The sequence below is a fragment of the Acanthisitta chloris genome, unplaced genomic scaffold, assembly GCF_000695815.1.
Source record: "Acanthisitta chloris isolate BGI_N310 unplaced genomic scaffold, ASM69581v1 scaffold12657, whole genome shotgun sequence".
In the NCBI taxonomy this organism is placed as follows: Eukaryota; Metazoa; Chordata; class Aves; order Passeriformes; family Acanthisittidae; genus Acanthisitta; species Acanthisitta chloris.
In genome coordinates this window covers 21754-32959 of record NW_008684348.1, presented here as the reverse complement: position 1 = coordinate 32959, position 11206 = coordinate 21754, and the positions used below count along the sequence as shown (strand labels likewise).

At 43.8% G+C, this 11206-nt stretch overlaps 1 protein-coding gene across 1 annotated transcript in view; it reads left to right on the top strand.

The window, feature by feature from the left end:
* Window positions 1-1613: 1613 nt before the first annotated feature.
* TMCO1 (transmembrane and coiled-coil domains 1) overlaps window positions 1614-11206 on the top strand; it is a gene marked incomplete at its 5' end in the record, with an annotated part of 17009 nt that continues 7416 nt past the window's right edge. Inside the window, 4 exons of the mRNA XM_009079307.1 lie at window positions 1614-1703; window positions 4889-4948; window positions 8108-8154; window positions 8762-8829. Coding sequence (XP_009077555.1) covers window positions 1614-1703; window positions 4889-4948; window positions 8108-8154; window positions 8762-8829 — 265 coding nt within the window. The remainder of the gene's footprint in view (window positions 1704-4888; window positions 4949-8107; window positions 8155-8761; window positions 8830-11206) is intronic.

Sequence of the window (11206 nt, the reverse complement as noted above, 5' to 3'; positions counted from 1 at the left end):
AGGGCCGGAGTGTGGCGGAGTCAAGCGAGGCGCAGGGACTCGGGGCCGCCTGACCCTTACACAGGGGGAGTGAGCCTTGAGCAGCGCTGGCCTGAGGCACGGAGCGGTGGAGATTACGGTCGTTCCCTGCAAGAGGCTGTGCTGGCACTATCCAGCGTGTATGGAACAGGACACAGTGGTTTCCGTAGCTGTTGTGAGAAAGGTGTGAAGAAATTGCCTGAATTGAACGCCCTTAAGCCACCAGGGATGGTGATCCCAAGCCATTGCTGCTCCCAGTCTGTACTCTGGGACCTGCACTCGTTTTTACCTTCATTACTGGGAATAGGGAGCAGAGCAGCCACGAAATCTATGGGATAGTTGGAGGAGAAGACAAAAGATGCAGTAAGTAAGCTTACTTTGTGGCCAGAGGAAGTTTTGGGCCAGTTTGAAGTCTAAGGGACAAACTTTGCTTTTAAAATCTTTTAAACCACCACTGATGGTGGCTTAGGCTGCTTGAAAAGGCTTTTTATTTTCAAATGGTTGCACAGGTGCAGCTTTTTAAGGATGGCTTAGATAGGTACTTTTTGGAGCAGTGACAAATCAGAGACACTGAGCAGTATCCCTAAATCCCCTTTACCCCCTGTATCCCCAAATCTTTGTCCCAGAGCTGCAAGACACCATCTTTGTGCATTCCAGGTCAGGGAAAGTCCCCAGGGGAATATGACACTTATATTTTAAGAGCCTTATCCCATGGCCTTTGGGGTTAGGTGGTGTAACACATCCATCACCTTCACAGCATGAGGCTGTGTTGATCTCAGAAGTGCTTACAGGGTTCCCTCTATGCAGCTGGTGGTTCCAGGGACTCAGCAGCAGAAGCCAGAGCCAAAAAACAAAAGGCCCAAGAGCTTTTCATAGGAGCTGAAACTGAACTCTCACAAAACAGTGGTTCTGCACTTGTGGCACAACTTGTTTTCATCATTAAGTGCAAAGATTGGAGGGTCTCTCAAGGTCTCTTCTAGCCTAATATGGAATCACAGAATCATAGAATATTAGGGGTTGCAATGGATCTTACAGATCATCAGGTTGCCCATGGAGGTAGTAAGTGCCCCAACCCTGGCAGTGTTCAAAGCCAGATTGGATGAAGCCTTGAACAAACTGGTCTGGTGGGAGGTGTCCCTGCCCAGGGCAGGGGGTTGGGCCTGGATAATCTCTAAGGTCCATTCTAACTCCTAAAATTCTATGATTCTTTGATGTGTAGAATACAGGGTTTTTTTTGCCTTAATCATCCTCTGATTTTAAGGTGAGCAACACCTGGTGAATAGGAGCATGAAGGAACTGAAGCTGATCACTTTTTCAGATATTTATTTTATATATAATTCATACATAGAAGTAAAAACTACAAAGTGGTTTTTTTAGTTTTATATGTATAGTTCATTTTATAGTTTATTTCATAATTCCATTTTCCATGGAACTTGAGAAGGGGGTTGGAAGGAAAGGGATGATACCCACTACTGATGCTTTGTGCTGTGTTATGATGTGGTTTTGTAGACAGAATGTTTAATCTTTGCATGTGTGTTTACTCACTTGTGTCACTGTTACTGCAGAGGTCTTTGCTTACCCAGTTACTTGCTGAGTGTTTGTTTCAGGTATTACTTGGGTGTTGGTTTACCGAACAGACAAGTATAAGAGGTTAAAGGCTGAAGTGGAAAAGCAGAGCAAGAAATGTAAGTACTCATCAGACATTAGAGAATGTGTCCTGCTGCTCCTGTTACATCCTGCTCTGGCAAGTGTCAAATTGAGTAATGTCTGTGCTCTGAGAAACTCCTGCAGAGGGTGAGAACTTTCTTCAGCTTGGATTTTACAGGTGCCATATTGCACAAGTGGCAGAACTCTGCAGTGAGGAGCCTTATTTCTGTGCTTCACTCTTGCCTTTTGCTGGAGGGAGCTCAGCACAAAGACCTGTTCCTTGTCTGAATTGCCCCTCCTGTTACTGGAGGGCAGGAGGAAGTAAAAGATCAGTCCTGGCAGCTTTTTTTTCTAGACAGGAGTAGCCAATGTTCATATCTATAGACTCATTTAGATGCCTGGAACTAGTTAAAAGATGCAATTTCTGCCTTTCAGTGGCAGTGGAGAATTTGAGGTCTGTAGTAAGAAAGAATTAGGGTTGAATAGTGAATCACCAGGAGAGGAAAGCATTATGTTTGAAGATTAAAAGTCATGATTAATAGTAGGGGATGAGTAAAGACAAAGCCATGATAGAAAGGTATGAGCTATCAGCTGATCTAAAAATAAATTATACTAATGTAAACTGGAGGGAAATAGAACTGGTTAGGAAAAAGGCCCAGGTTCATTCCATAGGGAGGAGATCTGAGAGGCCTGGAAGGGGTTGAACAAAGGATGAGGGAGGAAAGGAAAAGACAGCACACAACAACTGGGGCCAAAACAGAGCTGGTTTTACCTTAAAATACTTCACCATGATGTCAGTGCTCTTCATGAGATGAAAGAACAATATGATCAAATACTGCTCTTACCAGTCCAGCTTATTCCAGCCTTCCCCTGGGCAAAATGAACTGAGAGGAGCTGAGGTGTAGCCATGGTTGTGTCACAGCTCCTACTTGAGGGGCTGTTGTCACCACAGCAGTATCAGATGGGGATGACATCTCTGCCTGCCTCACTTTAATCACGTTTGTCCTATACGTGTAGGATAGAATTAGCCCCAGAAGGAAAAGTGAGGGAAGCAGTTGAAACCCAGCTGAAAATTTAGTGTGTTTGTGCTGTTAAACTCTGAAAGCAGCTAGCAGGGCTTAATCTCTGAGGCTTAATGCTTGCTGTAAGAGTTTAGTGCTGTTTGTCTTTATAGCTCTCCTGGTATCTAAGGCTATAGTCTGTGAAGGGAAAGATATGAGTTTCATGCATCTCGATTAGTTTCTGATGATCTCATTTGATTCCCCACCCCAACAAAGAGAAATAAGTAAAGCTGAATAAAGAGTCACTAAAAATTCAACTTTGCTTTTTTTTTTTTCCTCCCTTCCTCTCCTGTGTTGAAGACAGCTGGCTGACCTGATGGCTTACAACTTGCCAAGTGGACCACTTGAGCCACACCTTTCAACTGTTATCTAACACATCTGAAACAGGAAAAAACACATTTGAGATCTTTAAGCTCTCTCATGGGACTTCTAGTGATCCTTAGGGTTTGCAAAAACAAATGGGCTGAGTAGTGTGCTTGAGCAGACATTGTTCCTCCTTGGTTTCATCTCTTCCTGTCCTCTCGTTCCAATGGAGAGGCACAGCATTGTCTGAGGCTGATGCAGACATTGCAGTAAGTGTCCTGGGCTAAATTTGCAAGGCTGAAGGTGATCCATGGAATTTCTGCTGTGTTGCCACATGTGTTCCCATGGACAGACTTTGGAGACTGCTTGACTGTTATTAGTTCTGCTGGAACTATAAGGGGCTGTAAAGTTTCTGAAGTTGGCATAAGGCTTAGTAGCACTGTCTAGAGTTTAGAGCTGGGGCCCATGGGATTATGTGGAGCAGGATAGGGATGAACTGATCAGGATCCCTCAGCTGTATTTGGTATAAGGAAGGTTACAGGGACACAGAGTTCTGTGAGCACTGGGTGTGTTGTGTCATCTGGCACCTCTCTCCAAGTGTTCCCTCGGGACATGAGCTCCCTTTTTTCCCCTTGTTCTAGCCCGCCCATTGGAGATACACTTGTTCTTTGGAAAAGCAATTGTGTCTCACTGCATTGCCATGGAAGAGAGAATGTTTAGGTAACTTGTCTGGGCTGGTGTGGTTTTCTTAGCAGTTGTGACTGACTCACATGTGACAGGCATTCCAGAAGGCAGCACTACAAATCCTGGTGTGGCTTGGAAGGCTGGATGGCTTTATTTCCTCTGTGCTTTGAAATCAGGGCTGGAAGGTGTTGAGCTGGTACTTCATATGGGAGAAGAGTCCTAATGCTCAGGCCTCTGTGAGCTAACAGTGAGCCAAGTCTGTCTGTTGGTGCAGGAGATATGGTACAAGGAGTGTAAAATGAAAATGGGCTGTTATCTGTTTTTAGACCAAGGTCATGCTTTGTCATCCTTGCTTCTTGCAGTACTCTTGTTACAGGTCTTAAAGTGTCTGTTGACTTCCTTGGAAAGCCCTTTTTGCTGCCACAGGAGAACATTTGTAGATGAGCAGCCCATTTGCTGGCTCTGTGTTAGCCTTGTTTGCTGCAGAGGTCATTGGTTGCAGATGCTTGATGAGTGTCTGGTTTAGTAAGTTTGAACTTAGGCTGGTGCTTTAAAATATTGAAAATGCTTCAGTGCTAATTAATTGAAGAATGAAGAGGCTGTGGCTGAGTGCTTGGGCAGTGTTTCCCCTGAGAATTCCTGCCTGTGAAGAAGGGATGTATGAGAACACAGGCTTTCCTGTATTCTGCTTCCCACTGCAGATAATCGTGAGCAGAGCTTGCCACAAAGCTCTTTTCATTACACTTGCTGAATCAAAAGTACTGTCTAGTACTAATGACAAATCAGCAAGGGTCATTTGAGCCAAAATTGTCCCCAGACTGCTCAGTCCACAATGTAATGGGCTCTTGACAGAGTTCAAAGTTAACCCTTTTAATATGTTATTATCTTGTCCAAGGGGTTTGACTCTTTTGCTATCATTTAAAAGTGGTTGTTGCAATCAGCTTTTCGAGTTGGTAACTTAGGTTATTATCTTGTCCAAGGGGTTTGACTTTTTTGCTATCATTTAAAAGTGATTGTTGCAATCAGCTTTTAGAGTTGGTAACTTATCGATACTGAATGTGTTCTTAGCTGCTTTTTGTGCTCCTCTTTCTAAAGGAATATAATGTTTTGTTTGTGTGGAAAAGGAGTGGTGGTATCCCTGTGCAGAACTGATGGAATGTCTTTTCCTTTGGCAGTGGAAAAGAAGAAGGAAACGATAACTGAATCTGCAGGTCGACAGCAGAAAAAGAAGATAGGTAAGACTGGTGCCTCAAGAGTGGGGGAAGTTGAGAAACTTATGGAAGTGGTTATGCTTTCCTTCCCTTCAAAACTGTTTATTTATTTGCCTAATATTCCAAGGCAGGAGATATCCAGGCTCCTGATGGGTTTGATGAAATGCAGGTCAGATCACTGAGAGGAGCAGCACCTCTTGCTCAACTCGTTGCCTTCCCCTCCCACTTGAGTCTTGGTATCCATGGCTGTTACTCCCTTCTGTTGTCAAAGCTCTTTCTGCAAGGCACTGGCAGCTTGCAATAGCCATGTGACTCTGTGATCCTGATTTTTGGATCTTTTGTTTCTCATTTGAGCACTTCAGAGCTGAAGGTGTTTCTGTTAACTCTCACTGTGCTTAGATTTATGTCACATTTGATAAATTAGCTTTGCTCAATTTTAGGCAGTGACTTATTTTCCCTTCTTCGTGGTCTCTCTGGGTAAAGGTAACTCTTTGAGTACTGAGCTAAGCAAGAACAAGGTAAAAATAGATGTTCAATGGATGTGAGCTCTAGAAGGTTCTGTTATCTGCAGGACTCGAAACGTGCAGCAAAGCTCAGTTAAGTTATTACAGAAATCGTGGCAGGAACACTTCTGAGAGCTCCTGGGAGTTGGTTTCCTCATTCCTCTGTAACACCAGGTAGCTGGATTAGTCATTTGATCTGTACAAAGCTTGGGAATTATAAACACATCTTCAAACAGTCCTTCCTAGGTATAAAACCTGTTATCGTTAGATTCCTGAAGGGACAGGAGCCAAAATGTTTCCTCTTGTGCATTTCAGTTCTTAATCTTGAATAATCCCTGTGTGGGATGAGCACTGCTCTGTGGATAAGGCAACTTTGAAAGTGACCATATGTGACAACTGCTCCTAACATTCAGAAGTGTGACAGTGGCTTTTTTTTGCAGGGCACCATCCAAGCTATGTTCCCAGCAGACAGTATTTTACTTGTGCTTGGGCTAAACTAATAAACAGTAGAATCTGAGGAATTCAGATGCTCCACCAGTTTTTTTATGCACTGCAATAATCTTGTTTTGCACATGCAAAACAAAGCACAAAGGGACTAAGATCAGAACTTAGGAAATGACCACTGATTTTGTTTGCTGTGATGCTTTCTGGCCAAGCCTAAGATACCAAGACTGACTTTTTTTTTTATTATTATTTTTATTTTTCCAAGTGCTGCATAACTTCAGTGTCTCATCTGTTTTCAGGCAAAGATGAATTCTTGGTGTTTCAGAAAAATCAGGGCTTAAATGTCAAGCTGGACTTCCAGAAAGTGACTCACAGCTGTTAACTGTTTTCGAAATCTGTGATCTCAGTAATTTACTGGATGTCAAAGCATGCTGCAAGATGTGGCATTGTTGTAACAGCAAATTTGCTTGGGCTGCAGATCCTCTAAAATTCTACCATTTTAGTTAACGCAAGATAAATATTGAGCTGAGGCTTTATGGATAAGTAACAGCTGTGGTACAGACCTGCCTCAGTTGCCATCTGTTCCGTGCACAGAATGAGACAGGAGGTGTGTGGATGATATTACTTGGTTTCATAAGGGATGAATCATGCATATGCACAGGGAGGTAGGGTGAAAGTTGCCTGGGAAGGCTTGATTTGGTGCTTCCTACTTATGAAACTTTATTTTGAAGTGTAAAATGACCCAACTTCAGTCACAGTGTGTCTCAATCACCTTTGGCACTGCTGGAACAGGACACCTTTAGCATCGTGGTGCAGATTCCTGTCATTGCACCTTGAGGAGTTCATTTGTTAGCTTAAACTTTGCTGCTGCTTTCTGCATCCATGGAAGAAAAGACAGTGACATTCCCAGGAACCCACATGAGTGCTGCATGGACAGCAAACCTAAAACAAAAGAAAAAAACCCCAATCCTGGCAAATCTGTCTCCCTGCATCCTCATGATTTGTGTTCTAAAGAGCAGAATAAGAAGATTTTGGACTCCAGGGTGCTGCTTGTTGGCCCAATTCTCTTGCTGTGTGCCTTTACCCAGCAAAGTACTTAACAGACTGTTTGTGTATGACTTGGGCAGGGACATGTAAGGTGGTAGGAGCCCCAGAGCCTGTTTGTTCTGAATTTGTAGCAGTAGGTGAGAGACAGGTCAGGTATATTGGGGGATCTGTATACGTTTTCCTTTGTAACCTTTAGCCTACCTAAAGAGATGGTTAGTTATGGAGCAGAGGGGAAAAAACAAGTATTTGTGCCAAATGTGATTCCTGAAGAGCTGGCCTGAGGTTGCTGAAATGTCCCAGAACAAAAACTCTCCACCTGGGTCAGGAAGCAGGTGTCTGGAAAGTTCCTGCCAGAGGGGATGGTTTGGAGTTAGGAGTGATTGAAAATAGCAAAGAGTGTACTAAAAGAGGAGCACAAGAGATGATAGGGATGTGAAATAAGAAAGGTGACAGGTAGTGAGTGGATAATGCTCAAGGCCAGAGCAGTCCTCCAGTGAGGGGTGTGGGAAATGCCCTCTTGGGTCTCTGAGGATCTTGAATCAGATGTGCAAATCTGATTTAAGGACAGGCTGAATTTCCAAAGCATTTTGTGCAAAGCACAGTAATACACACATTACTGAATTTCTTGTAGGAAGTATCATTCCGCTGTGGAGAAGCTCCTAGGTGTGACAAGGGTCCAGAATTCATTAGTAAGACCAGCAGGATGTTGGCATTACTCAGTGCAGCTCTTGGCTCTGTCTTTGGTTTCAAAGTCCCTTCTGACACCTCCAAAATGAAATCCTTACTTACACAACATATTTACAATGCAGTGCAGCGAGTTGAGACTGCTCTTTTTGGGAGCTGTGATATAGGGGCACTGTCTCTGTTTTCTGGCAGCAGTGTTCATGCCACTGTGTCAGTTGGTTGAGTTAGCAAATCTGACATTGGGTGCATTTCTTTCAAAAGTGCTGAATGTGTGATTCCAGCCGCCTCCTCTTTTTGTGCCTGCCTTGCTGCCTGTTGCTGTGGTGGAGAAACCATTGGCTACGTACAGTTTTTCACTTTCTACTGTCTGGCAGAGGGAGCTGGAGTTGATTTTGGAAGTGGTATTTGTTTGGAGAGCCAAAAAGGTTAAGTCTTCCTGGAAATGAAAACACTCTGGTTTCTAGGTTGACATAACTGATTATGACTGTTGTTTTTGTCTTTCCAGAGAGACAAGAAGAGAAGCTGAAGAATAACAACAGGGACTTGTCAATGGTATGAAAATTAAAGGCCATTCCCAACTGCTGAAGATTTCAGTTAGTTTTCCAGCAGAAAGACTTTGTTCAGTTGGCAGACATAGCTGCTTTTCCTCCTGAAAGGTCCTTCTGGATTTTCTGTAATAGCTACAGATTTTAGTGTGAGCTGCAGAGTTCTCCAGCAGTTAGTGCCTCATCTCCTGCCAAACCTTCGCTATTTTCATCTTTATAGGTCTCCAGGATGTTTTCAAAGTAGAATTAATTTGTCTGACTTCTTGTAACTTCAGTAATTGTAATGATCCCCTGCTGATTGGTTGTTAGGCTTAAGTAAAAAAAACCCCAACCTGTGGAAGGTAACAGGACAATTCTTGAGCAGTTCTTGGTTTTGTCCCCCAAAGCAACTGTTCACATCAGTGTCCCACTCTGTGGCTGTCTGTGGACCCAGCTGTTGACCAAACTTCTCTTTGGGAGTTCTCAGTCACTTTTGCCATCCCTCTGCCTTCTGGGTCATCTTTTTACCTTGTAGATTTGAGTGATCTGTACAAAGCCTGTTTGTAAGGATGTGAGCTCATAACACCTCTGTGTAAGCCTCTTGTTTTGGTTATCTCTGACCTTTCTGCTTGCAGGTTCGGATGAAATCCATGTTTGCCATTGGCTTCTGCTTCACTGCCTTGATGGGAATGTTTAACTCCATGTAAGTATCAGCTTCCTGAGCTTTTTTTCATAAATTCTCATGGTGAATGTTTCCTCCACCTTCCCTTTATCACCTGACGTGTTAGAGTGGCAGGGTCCAGCCAAGAACCATAAGTAATCTGTATAAAATGAGTCAATATTTCATATGAAGACGTGGTTGTTTGGTCACCACAAACTTGCTCTGATCTAGAGGGAACACTGGGTACTGAACACAATTAAATTGAACAGATTTCATGCTGTCTAGACAGATCTCTAATGTCCTTTCTGTGTGGGAGCATCTTGATTAGGGCAAGTTTGGTAGATGTCAGGCAAACAGCTACCAAAGAATGCCCTTGCAGGCAAACTGGGTCAGCTCCCTTGCCCTTAGAAATGAGCTGTGTTTGCAGAGTTTGTTGTGATCAGAGTCCAGATATTAACAGGTCCAGGCATGGGCTTCAATCTTCCTTTGCTTTAAAAGTGGCCTGGGATAGGTCGAGTTTTAAAATAACAAAGAAAAAAAAACCAAGCTGGTTTACATGGTTATAGACAGTTTTGTTTTAGATATGCAAATCTGAAAGGCTGTGCTTGGCTTCTAAAACTTGATTCAGTCTTGAAGTGTGAACTTCTCTCTGGATTTTAAATCTGAAGATGACATGAATAATTAGGGTAACCTTTAGGAGGCTGCTTGGTCTCTGGGCAATATACTTGTCCTACAAACATAAATTTACATTCTTGGGCACTAAAACATTTGCCCTCTGTGCTGGCAGTCCCTAGGGTACAGGCAATTGTTATTTTACTGGAGACCTGTGGGTGGATAAATTGCAAACATGGGGTAATACAATAACAGAAGTGCCACTGTGTGGATTCTTACTCAGACTTCAGCATCTCATCTAGCATTCTCTGGGTGCTGTGAAACTGAGCAGAGCAATACAGCACTGAGTACAGTCTCCAGTCACTGATGTCTCATTTCCCTGCAGCCCTGAGCAGGGCTGGAGGTGCATCATGAGTCACATGCCCAGCAACAAAGTGTCTGAGGGGGGATTTGTGGTGCTGCATTCAAGGCTTTCCAGTGCTTGCCTTGCTCTTTGGGTGCAATATAGACACCACCATGGCCTCTGCCCTTAAAACAGACTGAAAAAACAGGAGTCCTACCCTACTCTGCCCACTTTCCTACAGTGGGAACAGATAGTTCTGAGTATGCTCTGACTAACAAGTGTTACAGGACAGTGACTTTATTAAGAGCTTTAGGAAGGAATTGATTTGGGTTAAATCTTATATGGCTTCCCCTTTCACAGAGATTAATCAAAAAAAAAAAAAAAAGGGAGAAGGAACCAATAGACTTAAACACCAAGTTTACTTGCCTTGTTCCTCTTTTGGAGATTCCTGCCCATAAAGACCAAGCTACTAGATAGAGATTTCATGTGAACCTTTGGGCATATCTTTCCTTTAACTGCCTCTCTCTTTAGAGGGAACATGTACAGCAGGAGTACCCAGAGAGCAATCTGATTGATTGAGCCAAAATAGCTTTCCTGCTAATAGCTGAGGCTATTGAATTAAAATCTAAAGATTTGGCTGTCTGGCCTTTGGGGTGGATAATTAAATCTTTGCTCCTGGTCTCGGTACAGAGCAGACAGTACCTCAATGGACTGCCAGCTTTGGTGGGTGGTACCTGCAGTGTCTGGAGGTGGTTCTCACATACTGTCAGTCTCAAGATGTAGCATAAAAAGCAGCTGCCTGTTGCTCACTTAGGGATTCAGGAGGCTCCTAGGCTCCCTCTGGGAAGCTGCTATTGCCAGGTTATCCATGGAGGCACTGTGGGTGTGGCATGAAAAGGAGGAAAAGGGTGGCTGACACCTGCAATGGCTGTAGCCACTTGTGCTGCTTTTCCTGTTCTTGAATGAGTTCATGGCTCCAGGGGTCAAAAGGAGCAGGAATTGCATGGAAGCAGCATGATGTGCCACCCTTTGGATAAGTGCTATGCACACACTGCTGCTCTGTGCCTGGACACCTCACCTTTGCCAAGTGCCAGCTTAGCCAAAATGGAAATCACTGGGGTGACCTGCTCCTGTTCTCAGAGTGTCAGTAGTAATGGAGCAGCAGGTTAGATCATGATGGAAGGACATGGAAGTGTCAAGAAGGTTGTTTTAAACCCAGAGAGAAGAATGCTGTGCTCGAGGTGATCAGCTGAGTGACTGTTGTGGCTTAAAAGGTGCATTGCAGCAGCAGTGGTGGCCTCCAAGCCACCAGGGATTTCTCCTGGGAGAGGAATTAGCTTCTGCATGTCTCAGTTTTCTCTTGCCAGAAACTTTTTACTGCAATCACTTCTCTGCCTTACTCTAGGAGTTGTGTATTTCAGTACCTCTTCATAGCTGTGAAAACCTGGTGGAATGAAAAGCAGG